Raw genomic sequence first — 15,127 nt, 5'->3', positions numbered from 1 at the left:
TATATGCCTCACCGCCAGAGTGAAATCCTGTCCCGTGCAAGCCTTGGGAATTGCTTAGCAAGGCTTGTGAATATATCACAGGCCTACGAATAGCTGCAAATCCATTCGCAAGCCGCTCAACCTCGAATGAGTAAGTTTGTGCCGGATGTACGTAGGTCAAGACTTACTCAGTGGCCGCGATAGAAACCGGCTGATCGGGGCCATAGTTGCCATCACATGACTTCCCCTAAAATGCATGGGGAAGCTTGCGTTTTCCCTGACACTCCAAGTAAATGGCCGATTACTACCCTCAAATGCTGGTATCCTGTCAATCACCTTGCACATGGCCATTTACTTAAGAAAAAAAAAAAAACAGGCTTTTATCGCAGGATGGCCTCATGCATGAGTACAATGGGCTGTTTGCTTGAGCAGTCTATCAATAATCACCTGGCCTGCTAATTCACAGCTGTGCGCTCAGGTCTGAATCAGGCCCTTTGAAGGATCCTCCCAAACCATACTTACTGTTGATAAGGTCTTCCCTAGTAGTGATACAATAAAATACAAAAACTTTTTGTATGTTTGTTTGGCAGCAATTTTTTTTTTAAATGAAATAAGACAATGCAATTAGCATTTAGTTTAAAATGAACATAGAACATCAGTATTTATATTTCAGAAGTCAAACAACTCACAGTTTGAGAAAACTGCACATAAAAGTGCAGCCAAAAAGACAAAACAGAAAACGCAAATAAATACTTATGTACAAACATAGGACATAAAGCTGAAAACTTGCCTTACTTGGGTTTGTTTCATTTGTATAACCTGAAACATTTTAAAGAAGTATATTAAACCAAAAATATGTACTGTACATTTGTCAACAACATTCACAGCTTGTAACAGGCGACTCCTGTCTTGTTGGACCGGACTTTGACCCTTTGGTCTAAATTAGGTTACGAACTTAAAGAAGAACTCCAAAAAGAAATCATCACTTTAAAGAGTGGCCCCGGAGCTTTCTTTCTGCAATATGCTTTCATATCCAGACAAACTTCACAACATATGGTTAAACATACTCAAAGTAAACTAGCCATACTATAAAAAGACATCACCATTGATAAATCAACAAAATGTCATCATAAAACAAAAACACAGTATGTTTAACCTGGGCTTATTTGCCCACACCTATACTAACATACAGTAAGAGGAAATATTTTAGATATTTAAATCTGTAATACTATGTTTTTAGTGTGAATGTCTAAAAGTATAATTTTCCCAGCAAGATATTTCCAGAACAGCACCATTACTAATTGTTTCTTTATTCTGTGGGAAGTGGGGGTTTCTGGTTTGGCATGGTGTAATACTGCATGGACATGCAGAGGATGCTTTACAACATGAATTGGTCCCAAAAACAGTAGGATGTCCCTGAGTGTCACCCCAGAGACACCCCAGCAATTTTGACTATATAGTACAGATCTGTACTATATAGTCATTGCAGCCCTGTCTATCTGGCTTCGATTTGTGCTGTGCGGGAGTGCACATCGGGATTGCAAGGTTAAATAACCTGTACAATCTGCATGCTATCCCGATTCGATTTTTACTATACAGTCAAAATTGTATGCTGAATTGTACCGTGTGTACACACAATTAGAAACCGTTTTAGATTGCAGTAAGCCACAATTAAGACCCATCTGTGGGTTAAACTCCTGATTTAGGACCAGATTCTTATTTGTATGGTGTTGCATGGCAGCAGGGAAGAGGCTGTGCATTAAAATACAAATGAAGTGGGAGGCATCTATAGGAAATAATCACCGACCGCTACATCCAAAACTCAGCATCAGATCACCATTGGATGCAGCCCCCATCATCCAGATTTGTACTTGAAGCAAGCTTGCATACAGATCTGAATCGGGCCCTTAGTTTGTTCCTACTTACGTTTTTATTGTGGCATTCATTTGTATGCATGTAAACAATTGTACCTCAATACAGAAATATTATTTTACAGGACCACACACTGAAGGAGACCGTTGTCCATTTACACCATGACTTGTTCCCAGAACAGGCTCTTGGAAAGCTACGCCAGGCTTTGAAGTGAAAGGTTCCCTTATTTCCAGTAGCGCACTCCAAAGTTTCTCCCGCTGCATGATGAGCGGGATGGCAAAAGATGCAGCGTTGGCATTTGGTCTAAGGCATAGAATGGCGCAGATTATGCAGAAATCCCTGTAAAATAATGGTGCAAAACTCAGATGAGTCAATGATATGTTCTTATTATTTGGCAGCTGAGGAGCTAAAAAGCCAGTCGTGTTATGACTGGGGGAAAAATAAAATATAAACACTATTGCTTTTGGCACCACTGACACTTGTTACCCATTAGTCTGGACTTGGTGACTGTAAGGGAGGGGGGCATGGATTGCTGCTTGCTTCCATGTTGTGGGACTTAACCTTAGACATTCCTCCTCTGTCCTGAAATACAGTCCTCATTATACAGATGCCGAAATCCATCAAAAAACTCATCCATGACATTTCCAGGAGTGTGCTCTGCATGAAGGGAGAAGGCTCCAGAGATGGGCTGCTTTGTGGTCATTGTTACACAGTGTAATGGCGGAGTATAGCCTGCTGAAGGAACACAGTAAGCCACTTGTTGTTCCTTATGGAGGGAGTCTGGAATGTCTTTTCTGGCAGACATCAAAAATGTACACTGGATTGGACGGTGTTTCAAGGCACCGTTCAACCAATTCTTTACAGCAGATGAACTTGGCACGGTCAACCTGTAAAATAAATATTTGTATTCTCATTTCATGAAGTACCTATGTATTAGATTTTTTCTTTTGCATGCCCCACAATGGTCAAAAAAAAGGTAAATAGTAAAGAGACCCAGTTTACTTTTATCCTGGCTCTGACTAAGTATGAGAAACTCTGGATAGTGTTTATGGACATCTACTCTTTATTTTAAACCCATGTCTACAATAGGTTACATTTCTAGTAGCGAACAGATTTGATATAAATATTGGGCTTCATATTTTACCATATTCAGCACACAACTCATTTGGGTCTGAAACAGTATATGTACAGTAGTTACCCCATTAATGCAGCTATCTTCTGTGACTACACCTTAAGGCCCCATACACTATGCGATTTTCGGCCGATTTCATCCGATTTCGGCCCTTTGGGCCGATAAATCGGATGAAATCGGCCGAAAATCGCATGTGTTTGACATCTGATCTGATGCGCGTTCCCGTGCGCATCAGATCGGATCAGGGCGTCGGACCTGCTGAACGTCAGATATATCGGGAATCTGACCCATCATGGGCACATCGTGGGTGCTTTTTAGCACCCACGATGTTTCAGATCCGATATATCTGTGTACCTAGTTCTGGTGCTCCCGGACCCCCAGTAGAACACACGTCACCGGAAGGGGCAGGCGGGCAGTGGACGGGAAGAGGAAACAATTGTCTGCCCGGGCACTGCAGTCTAGCGCAGCCCGACCCCCCCTCTCCCCTGCTGCCGGAGTTCACTGACAGCCCGTGCAGCGCAGCCCTCTCCCCTGCTGCCGGAGTTTACCGTCAGCTCGGTTTGCACAGCCCGACAGCCCCCTCCTCCCCTCCCCTGCTGCTGGAGTTTACTAACAGCCCGGGCAGCGCAGCCCTCTCCCCTTCTGCCGGAGTTTACTGTCAGCTCGGGTTGCACAGCCCGACAGCCCCATCCTCCCTCCCCTGCTGCTGGAGTTTACTGTCAGCTCGGGCAGTGCAGCCCGACCCCCCTTTCCCCTGCTCCTGGAGTGGAGTTCCACTGTGGTGCATACAGTGTACTGGGGTAGGGGAGTCTTCTGTGTACTCCCTATGCTGTGTGCTTTGTAATCGCAGTATAGTATAGGAAACAGAGTCCCTACTGCCATAGCCTTGTATAGTTGCATTCATCAATATATGTATGTATATGTAGGTATATATATATATATATATATATATATATATATATATATATATATGTCAGCGGCACTCCAAGGATTATAAAATGTGCTTTCACGCAACCCCGAAACGTCGGAGCACCATTAAAGCATATTTTTAAATCCTTGGAGTGCCGCTGCTTGTACCGCCGCTGACATATATATATATATATATATATATATATATATATATATATATATATATATATATATATATATATATTATATATATATATATATATATATATATATATATATATATATATATATATATACACACACACACACACACACACACACTGCAGGAGGGAAGCGTGGCACTCTCAGTATAAATAATATCCTCAGACCGCTGAATGTAGGAAACAATTCAATTATTTGGCATTTTTTCGTAATGCTCAAATATATAGAAATGACATACCTTTTATACACTATTATGTAGACAGGGACGCAGAGACCGGGGGTCCATCTCCCTGAGCAGATGCCGTGTGATGTCATCACGCAGTGCCCTCCCGCGCTCGTGCATAGTGTCACTATCACCATGACAACTAACAACAACAATAAACAAAGACAACATGCATTTTAAAATTGACTATCAGGTGGGCATCAAATATTCCTTACTAGGCAAATTTTGCCTAGTAAGGAATATTATATGCCCACTTGATAGTGATGGTGACACTATGTGCGTGAGCGCAAGAGGGCACTGTGTGATGGTGCCTGCTCGGGGAGATGGACTGCCGGTCTCTGCATCCATGCAGGGCATTGAAACGTTGCCTACATTCAGCTGTGTCTGAGGATATTATTTATGCTGAGAGAGAGAGAGAGAGAGAGAGAGAGAGAGAGAGAGAGAGAGAGAGAGAGAGAGAGAGAGAGAGAGAGAGAGAGAGAGAGAGAGAGAGAGAGAGAGAGAGAGAGAGAGAGAGAGAGAGAGAGAGAGAGAGAGAGAGAGAGAGTGTGTGTGTGTGTGTGTGTGTGTGTGTGTGTGTGTGTGTGTGTGTGTGTGTGTGTGTGTGTGTGTGTATATATATATATATATATATATATCTATCTATCAACACAGCCACTAACTACAATATTTTGGAGGGTGCCCGTCATACTACAAATACAGCACACCGGACAACACATTTATGCACCCATTTCTTATATGCTAATACACAAGTACCCACATAATTTTTTAACCATATTTCCAGAACCAGGACTTGCTCAATGAGTTATGCTTGGGAATGGGAGGATGGGGATAATTTTTTATGAGTTTTTACCTTTTAGACAATATTACATTTATATAGCACTGTTCAGGCCACTCCCTAGAGCCATCCCATTAGATAAATCTCATGGCACATCCAATTTGGGTCAGATAAATCACATGTGATTTATCTGATGCAAATTGGATGTAAAAAATGGCACATCAAGTGTCAAATTGTATGTAGGCCTCCTGGGAAGCTGCTGGGGAAGTTCAAGGGAAATCAGATGCAATTTTACAGGTCAGATAAATCTTATAGTGTATGGGGGCCTTAAGTTCTCTATTTGGCCACACAGATTTAGATAGTCGTAGAAGCAATGGCAAATGGTCTAGAGCTGAAGCAGAAGTAACTATAGAGCAGATGCTTCCTTATCTAATCTGACGCTGCAGGAAGAGACTTTGGGGGGAAATGTATTAAACCTTCTAAAGAGTGGAGAAGATCACCACAGCAACCAATTTGCTTCTAGTTAATAATCAGTAGAAGATAATTGGTTGTTACAGAAAACTTCTGCACCTGTCAGAAGGTTTAATACATTTCCCTCAATGCTTCTAGAAGTTTCCCCGAGACCTTCCAGCAGACTGTAGGTACAAGATGATGCACTGCTTGATAACTGGTGTTTTCTGCCACAAAATCTAAAAGAGACACTTACCCGCCTCTTCCAAATAACCAGATTATTTGCTAAGTGAAGGGTAACAGCACTCTCTTATTCTCTCAATTATTCCTTCATAAAAAAAGAGAGATGAAGGAATAATTGTGAGAATAAGAGAGAATGAATAAAATAAAAGTAAAATTAAAAGTAAAAAATAAAATAGGATTTTGGGTACCTACCGGTAAATCCTTTTCTCGTAGTCCATATGGGATACTGGGCTTCACTACTATGGGGATTGAGACCTCCGCAGGAGAGACAGGCACATAAAAGAACTTTCAGTGTGGGTGCACTGGCTCCTCCCCTCAATCTCCCTCCACTAGTCAGTTAATGCAAAAACTGTGCCGAAGGAGAGCATGTGAGGAGTATGTGATAATGTATTGTGGTGAGATTCATCCAGCACACCCAAACGAACAAAAACATATAAAAAAGAGGTGAATCCTAACAACTTTTGAGGACACCTGTAACTGTAAACAAGGCTATAGACCTGTCTATGCTATAGAAAACAAGGCAATAAGCCTAACATGAAGTAGAAACTGACAGCAGAAAAGCCGCACTGAGGCGGGCTCCCAGTATCCCATATGGACTACGAGAAAAGGATTTACCGGTAGGTACCCAAAATCCTATTTTCTCTACCGTCCAATGGGATACTGGGCTTCACTACTATGGGGAGGTCCCAAAGCTACCAGAACGGGTGGGAACGTGCGGATTCTGCTGTAGAACCGCATTCCCGAACTGGGAATCCTCCCTGGCCAGGGTGTCAAACTTGTAGAACTTCACAAATGTGTGTTGCCCTGACCAAGTTGCGGCCCTGCATAGCTGCATTGCCGACACCCCTCGAGCAGCCGCCCAAGAGGTACCTACAGACCTGGTTGAATGAGCCTTTACTGAAAAAGGAAGCGACAAACCAGCTGATGCATAAGCCTGCTGGATAGTACATCTTATCCACCTGGCAATGGTACGCGTTGAAGCAGGTAAACCCTTCTTCTGCGCATCATAAAGCACAAACAGGCTGTCCGTCTTACGGATCCCAGCTGTGCGCTTGACATACCCCTTAAGGGTGAGGACCACATCCAAGGTATCTGGTATATCTGGGTGTGTCGCGCTAGAAGGAACCACAATCGGTTGGTTTAGGTGGAACCCTGACACCACCTTTGGAAGGAATTGTGGTTTAGTCCTGAGTTCCGCCCTATCGTTGTGGAACACAAGGTAAGGGCTCCGACAAGATAAAGCCCCGAGCTCGGACACCCTCCTGGCCGAAGCTAGAGCCAGCAGAACAACAGTCTTCCAAGTGAGGTGTCGCAGCTCAGACTCCTCCAGTGGAACAAACCGGGCTGATTTTAAGAAAGTAAGAACTTCCAAATCCCATGGTGCAGTGGGAGGCACAAAGGGGGGCTGAATCCTCAGCACCCCCTGTAAGAAGGTTTGGACTTCCGGCAAGGCCGCAATCTTTTTCTGAAAAAACACAGACAGCGCAGAGATTTGGACCTTTAAGGAACCCAATCTGAGACCCTTATCCAAACCAGCCTGAAGGAAACGTAGCAGGTTGTTTAATCGAAAACTGGCCGAAGGCAAGTCATTCTTCTCACACCAGGCAATAGATCTGCGCCATATTACATGATAATGAGACGCCGTCACCGGCTTCCTGGCTTTTATCATTGTAGTGACGACAGAGGGATGGAGACCCTTGTGGACTAAGATCTGCCGCTCAACCTCCAGGCCGTTAAACGTAGCCGCTGTAAGTCCTGGAAGACGAACGGGCCCTGGAGGAGCAGGTCTTTTCTTAGGGGCAGACGCCACGGATCTTCCACCAGCATGGCCTGAATGTCCCCGTACCAGGCCCTTCTTGGCCAATCTGGCGCCACCAGTATGGCCTCCGTCCCCTGATGCCGGAGCCGCTTTAGCACCCGAGCCAACAATGGGAGAGGTGGGAACAGGTACACCAATTGGAATTCCCAGGTCCAGGTGAGAGCGTCCACCGCTATGGCCCCTGGGTCTCTGGTCCGTGCACAGTACCTTGCTACCTTGTGGTTCAAACGTGAAGCCATCAGGTCGATCTGAGGGAGCCCCCACAGATCCACTATGGCATTGAACACTTGTGTGTGAAGGCCCCACTCCCCCGGGTGAAGAACGTGGCGACTCAAGAAATCCGCCTCCCAATTGTCGACCCCCGGGATAAAAATGGCAGACAGGGCCAGGACATTCTGCTCCGCCCAAGACAGAATCTTTGACGCTTCTCTCATGCAAGGCATGCTCTTGGTACCACCCTGCCGATTTATGTAGGCCACAGTGGTGGCATTGTCCGACTGGACCTGGATCGCCTTGCCCTGTAACAATGGAGCTGCCTGTAACAGGGCATAGTAAACCGCCCTCAACTCCAGCTTGTTGATATGAAGGCCCGACTCCAGTGGGGACCATCGACCCTGTAGGCGGACTCCCTGTGTCACAGCTCCCCAGCCCCTCAAGCTGGCGTCCGTGGTTACCAGAATCCAGTCCTGGATCTGGAACCGTCTGCCTGCCAACAGATTGGATGAATCTAGCCACCACTGTAGCGAGATCCTGGTTCTTGTTGCAAGGCCAATCCTTCTGCGCATCTGCAGGGGGGAGCCGGACCATTTTGTCAGAATGTCCAATTGAAAAGTCCTGGAATGGAAGCGGCCAAATTGTATTGCTTCGAATGAAGCCACCATCTTGCCTAGAAGCCGGAGGCAAAGATGGATCTGTACCAGAGGTGACTGTAGGACCTCCCTGACCAGTTGTTGTATTGCAGTGACCTTTTCCAACGGCAGAAAGACCTTTTGTTCCGATGTATCCAGGATCATGCCCAAGAAAACCATCCTCTGGGTCGGAACCAGCGATGATTTGGGCATGTTCAGGATCCACCCGTGGTCTCTTAGAACCTGTATGGACAGTTTGAGAGCACTGCTTAAAGCCTCCGCCGACCCTGCCTTTATTAGCAGGTCGTCCAGGTATGGCACTACATTGACCCTTCGGAGCCTGAGTAGTGACATCATTTCCGCCATTACCTTTGTGAAAACCCGCGGGGCTGTCGACAGGCCGAAGGGTAACGCCCGGAATTGGTAATGGTCGTTCCCCAAGGCAAACCTGAGATAGATTTGGTGTGGGGGCCAAACAGGAATGTGTAGATAGGCGTCTTTGACGTCTATAGAGGCCAAGAACTCCCCTTTCTCCAGACTGGCGATCACAGAGCGCAAGGACTCCATCCTGAACTTGAACACACGCAGGAAGGGGTTCAGTGACTTTAGATTCAGGATGGGCCTTACTGAGCCGTCTGGCTTCGGGACCAGGAATAAGTTGGAATAATATCCCTGGCCCTGCTCCGAGTCTGGCACCGGTACAATTACCTGAGACTGAAGCAGCCTGGTAATGGCCCCTTGAAGGAGCACCTGATCTTCCTGGGATGCTGGGAGTGCCGACCTGAAATATCGTCTGGGAGGAGGTTTGTCGAATTCCAGCCTGTAACCTAGAGAAATGAGACCCCTGGCCCAGGAATCCAGACCCGATGCGTCCCACACATGGCTGAAATGCAACAATCGCGCTCCCACCGCGAGAGAGTCTCGTGGCGGGAAAACCCCGTCATGCTGCAGGCTTAGAGGAAGCCGCGGCATTTGGACGGTCCTGGGTGTTGGAGGAGCTAGGCTTCCTAAACTTGCCTCTCGTGCCCCTGATGGCATTGGAGGCGCCCCTGGCCTTGGGGCGAAACCTGTTCCCACGAAAGGACTGCTGGGAAGCACCTGTGAAGGTACGCTTTGCAGCCGTGGGAGCTGATGGAAGGAAGGTAGATTTTCCTGCCGTGGCTTTGGAAATCCAACCGTCTAATTCACTCCCAAACAGCCATTCTCCTGTAAAGGGAATACCCTCCACACTTTTCTTTGAGTCTACGTCTGCAGACCACTGACGTAGCCACAAGGCCCGTCTGGCTGAAACCGCCATGGCTGAATTGCGCGCGTTTATAGCGCCCAATTCCTTTTGCGCCTCGCACAGGATCTTAGCGGTATCCTGAATGTGACGCAGACTGTCACCTATCTGGGCCACAGTCATGTCACCCAACAACCCCTCCTGAATCTGGGTTGCCCATGTATGAATTGCCTTAGCCATCCAGCAGCTGGCTAAAACTGGGCGCTGGGATGCCCCACTAGCCGTATATATGGACTTGAGGGTAGCTTCCAGCCTTCTGTCCGCCCCATCCTTAAGGGTGGATACCCCTGGGACTGGTAACAACACCTTTTTAGAGAGGCGTGAAACAGAGGAGTCCACTACCGGTGGCTCCTCCCATTTCTTTCTGCCCAAAGGTTCAAAAGGATATGCATTTGTGAACCTTTTTGAAAGAGTAAACCTCTTATCAGGGTTTTGCCATGCAGCCCTGAAAGCAGTTTCTAACTCTGCCTGCTCAGGGAAGTACACTGGCTGTTTCTTCTGAGTCATGAAGAAAGGATCACCTTCTGTAGATGCCTCTACTGGGAGATCTAAAACATCCCTAATGGCCCTGATAAGGGGCTCGGGACCATGCACTGCCGCCTCCGGAGCTGGTTCCTGCAGACCCTGCTCCTCACCCTCCTCCAATATGTCCTCATCGTCCTCATCTGTGTCAGGATCCATAGCAGTAGCCTGCCTCTTTTGAGGCTGTGCGGGAGGAGGAGGTACATTTTGGGTCTGAAGAATATCCACCCTGGCAGCTAATATGGACAATTCCCTCTGAACCCTCTGCGTTTGCTGAGTGTTAGTGGAAAGCTGTGAAGCCACAGAATCCAACAAGGTCTTTATGTTGGAGGCCCACGCAGGTTCCTGCTCGTCTGCCTGCGACTGCCCCGCAAGCTGTGGGGGAACCCCACTGATCTGGGTGTCAGCACTACTGGGCTGTGGTGACATACAAGCCTCACAAGTAACCTGGGACTGTGACTTGGGCACAAACTTGGTGCTACACACCATACAAGTGAACTTTTTCACCATGATGAGATAGTACTACAATGTCTGTAGTAACAAACACAACCCCCACGCAGTCACACACGTGCACACACTGCTGGATGTGTTTCCTCTGAGTGAAAACAGACTATGTGCTAGCTTTATGCTGTGTCTGTAACTAATCAGTGGGGAAAAAACAGAGCAATTGGGGAGCCAAGTGCACCCTTAACCTGAACTCACAGATCTGGGTGAGCTGGTAACGCTAAACACAGTGATATAAACAACACAGTGTCTGACTAAGCTAGATAGCGCAGCAGCGCTAAATCGCTATAAAAACCTGCTGTCTCTGCCGTGCTGCAAGTACCCGGATCCACCACGCCAGTGAGGAGCCCTTGTAATGGAGTCTGGCAGCGTGTGAAGAAGCAGGAAGTGACAGCGCGCGCCCAGCAGAGCTTGGTCCCGCTCTGAGTGAAGCCCCGCCCCCTTACACGGAGCTGGCGCTTACATATATATTTATACTGACATTATTAAAGGTGTAAAATATATATCATACATTATACCCTGAGGGGTGTCCCTGGTGGTCCAGCGGCAGCACCCCTATGCCAGTTATCAGACGCGGTGTTCACGCGGTCCCTGCTGGAGAGCCGCCATTACTAGCCGTCGTCTTTGCCGCACCAGAAATGGCTGCGGGGACCCCTTGTGGGACCCCCAGCCTGTACTCACCACCGATGTCTTCAGACCTGTCAGGGGTGTGCGGCGGCTAGGGGACTTGCTCGCTACAGCGCAATGCTGTGCGGTGACAAGTCCCACGCAGGACTGGATTGTCCTGTAGCAGGGTCAGCTCTGCACCTGAAGAGGTCGGGGACTGACCCTTCCCCTGACACCCACGAAGCAGGACAGCTGTGTGGTCACCACAGCGCCCCAAAATAACAAACTTGAAAATAAATGTGGAAAAAACTCTGGAGCATCCAGAAGCACTGCCTCTCCTGAGGCACATTTTTCAAAACTGACTAGTGGAGGGAGATTGAGGGGAGGAGCCAGTGCACCCACACTGAAAGTTCTTTTATGTGCCTGTCTCTCCTGCGGAGGTCTCAATCCCCATAGTAGTGAAGCCCAGTATCCCATTGGACGGTAGAGAAATAAAAAAAATTGAAGCAGGATTTGTTTACAGCCCTTTTGGTCACCTTTTGAGTGAAGCGAACCAGTGTTGTAACTTGGTGTTTTGATTGTAGGCTTTTACCTATCCTTTCCCTACCTTCCAACATGTGCAATCAGCGTCTCCAGCGTTTGTCCGCGGCAGACTTCAATGACCGTGGCCATCAGCACAGCACAGCACAGCAACCACGAGGTTCCGACGGGTGATGTCATTGAAGTCCGCTGCGGAAAAACGCTGGATGAGGCTGATTGCACATGTTTGAAGGTAGGGGAAAAGCCTCCAATCAAAACCCCAACACTGGTTCGCTTCACTCAAAACGTGCCCAAAAGGGCTGTAAAAAAATTCTGCTTCAATTTTATTAATTCTCTCAATCATTCCTTCATCTCTCTCTTTATGAACGTGACCCTCCCCATAGACCCCCAGCGCTGTGTTACCCTTTGCTTAGCAAAGAATCTGCTCCATATTTGAAAGACAAAGAAGGAAAGACATAAAAATCATCAACCGGTGAACAAAGACTGAAGCCCAGGTAAGTGACACAAAACCAAAAAGAAGAATGCTAGAAAAGAAAAGCTGTAAAAACTGGGTGCATCATATATGCTAGCCAAAATGAGGAGTAGAACGCATCTATTTGTATGTGGCTCACTCCTGTTGTGCATTTCACTTCCTCCTGTATTTACATGTCAACACCCCCAAATAAAAAAAATTATGTAAATAACATTTAGTTGAAGGAAATATTCAATGTTTTATGCCTACTTTTGCTTTCTCCATCAGATCAGTCATAACGGGGAGCCAGTCAGCTGCCATCCTCTCTAGCTCCAAGGCGATTATAGCCAAGGCCAACGTGGAACCCCTGAACTGTAATAACTGGTGGCATGCCATGCAGTGCTGTAGCTGCTTAATTAAAAGTGCAACATGGAGGGAAGGATTCATCTGAGAAAAGCCACCGAAGAGATGAGGCCAGTTGGACATCACCATGGCGTGGAACTGCAGGAAGAGAAACATGTCTAGGTCAACTGTCTCCATCTTTTACTTACGTTGACCAAACGACAGAAAAACAAAAATGCAATTCACACCAGGAAGGCCAAAATGTGGCCATTCTTTATGTGTCAACATGTGCTGTCTTTATCCATCGGACTAATGAGCTTCTACTGAATGTAACAGTGTGTTCGCTGAACACATTACAATAATTTATGTGTGTGTTTTGTCCCTTGGCTACTTAAGTGATCTTTGCTCCTGCTCCAAATATCCCATCAATTAACCGTATTCCTTGGCCAAACAAACAATATCCTTGTCTTGCTGCTGTAACAAGAAGGGCATTGCGCAGCGAGGGACATTTATCAATGGAGTAGCAATTAAAAGCCAAATATAATAATAAAAAATAAAAAAATAGAATTTAAAATGCTTGTAGCAGATGTGCGACACTGCAGAAAATGTGATGTCATTTTCATTAACTTGTGACATATCCTGACTGTCATTTGATTTATAGGTAATATTGCAATATCTAGAACAGATCTACAAAAAAAAAAAAAAAAATTGACTCAAATATTTATTAAAAACAAGTCTGCAGGTACTCCTTTGACAAATGCCCCACATTAGGATGTGCCACAAACTGTTTAGTTGTGAAATGATAGACCACAGACCATTAATTTTAATACAAGTGTTACAATCCGACCCTTTTCCGAATAGCGGCATTTTCTAGAAATATGATCAGCTGTTCCCAGCAGTCTCTACACGTGGGACAGGAGTTCCATAATTGTGACCAATGACAATCACAAAGAACATAGATTAAGCATAGAAGATACATTACAGTAAGGGAAATAGCCTAAGAAGTATACAGCATAGACAAATATACAGGAAAAATACAACTAGAGTGGGGACATTTAAAAGCTTTATGATTTTGTTATATATTAGGGTTAATGTCCCATGATAGGTAGAATTGCAGTTAGCCTTTTGCTGCAATGTAGTACAGGAAATAGGAACACTAATCAGATCTTCGTTTTATGATGTAAGACAGGTCCCATCATGCCCCTCTTCCTAGAGTTTTGCCTTAACAAAGTAAATAATATTTATGTTAGAATGTGAGACCTGCGGTCCAGCAGGGTATAGATCACAAGACACAAGACTTTGGCTTTCCACAGTCATGTGATGTTATAAGTGCCAGTATAACGATACGTTAGCATCAGGTCTGATAAAACCCTGAGGCTTTCTTGGCAACAGGTGTAGAATGTGTCAAAAAATTCAGACAGCTTTCTATGTACAGTGTTATTCGATTGAAAAGCAGAGTCAGAAATATTTTTGCAACATGTTAAGAAATCATCGTTTTAGGTATTTTAAATGTTTTTTTTTTTTTAATTAAAAAAAATAGGAACTTTTGTCCAACTTAGTCAGTGACTTGCCATTAGCTTCTGATATAGAACTTCTGTAGCAGACGTGAATCCTGTGTAAGGGTATGGGTCATAGGGTCGACAAGATTATGGTTGGCGTGCATTGGGTCGACCACTGATGGTCAACAAGCATCAAGGTCGACACACCTGAAGGTCAATATAGGGTTAGGTCGATATGGGTTTTTCACTTTTTTTATCCTGGATGTTGACATTGACACAAAAAAAAAAATGCTTCGGGCACAGTCCTTGATACGCTTGGCACATTATTTGGTACTTGTTTCCTAGCACGGCGACCATCGCATGGCATTGCGTACCGTTATTAGTGATGTGCGATGCGATCTCCATGTTAAATGCACAGGAGTGCTTGTACAATGAAATATCGCATAGGAGCGCATGCCAGCAAATGGCATGCGATGCAATATTTCATTGTACAAGCACCCATGCCATGAGATGTGATGGGTGCTTACAATGAGATGTAACCTTCAGTATCAACACCATCCTGAAGCGTGGCGAGCGCAGCATGCCCCGCATGGGGCGGCGGTACGCGTCCTCCGACCTTTTCATACCCCCATTATCCACGTCGGCGCGGAGTTGATTTTATATAGTGTGGTGAGCGGCCGCGGAATACGAGCCCCGCGAGGGGACGCGGAATACACGTAAAAGTAATCCGTTGCCGCTCACCACGCTTCGGGCTCGTATTACGCGCCCACTAGCCGCACTTCGGGCTTGGTGGCTCGCCACACTATCTAAAGTCAACTCCATGCCGACGTGGATAGTAGGGGGTGTGAAAAGGTCGGAGGATGCGTACCGCCGCCGCATGCCACACTTCGGGTTGGCGTTGATAGTGCAGGTGGCGTTGATAGTGCA

General features: G+C 46.1%; 1 protein-coding gene across 3 annotated transcripts in view; it reads right to left on the bottom strand.

The window, feature by feature from the left end:
- Window positions 1–556: 556 nt before the first annotated feature.
- Window positions 557–15,127, bottom strand: part of CCNI2 (cyclin I family member 2) — a 53,843-nt gene continuing 39,272 nt past the window's right edge. For 2 of the 3 annotated variants that reach the window (XM_083181944.1, XM_083181942.1), the window contains 2 exons: window positions 12,630–12,860; window positions 2,473–2,738 (listed from right to left, as the gene is read on the bottom strand). In XM_083181944.1, the coding sequence (XP_083038070.1) occupies window positions 2,619–2,738; window positions 12,630–12,860 (351 nt within the window). In that variant the 3' untranslated portion in view covers window positions 2,473–2,618. Of the gene's footprint in view, window positions 799–2,472; window positions 2,739–12,629; window positions 12,861–15,127 lie in introns of those variants that run through there. The other variant, XM_083181943.1, reaches the window with a different exon arrangement.

The sequence above is a fragment of the Crinia signifera genome, chromosome 4, assembly GCF_055691185.1.
Source record: "Crinia signifera chromosome 4, ASM5569118v1, whole genome shotgun sequence".
Classification (NCBI taxonomy): domain Eukaryota; kingdom Metazoa; phylum Chordata; class Amphibia; order Anura; family Myobatrachidae; genus Crinia; species Crinia signifera.
This window is presented reverse-complemented; position numbering and strand designations above follow the sequence as displayed.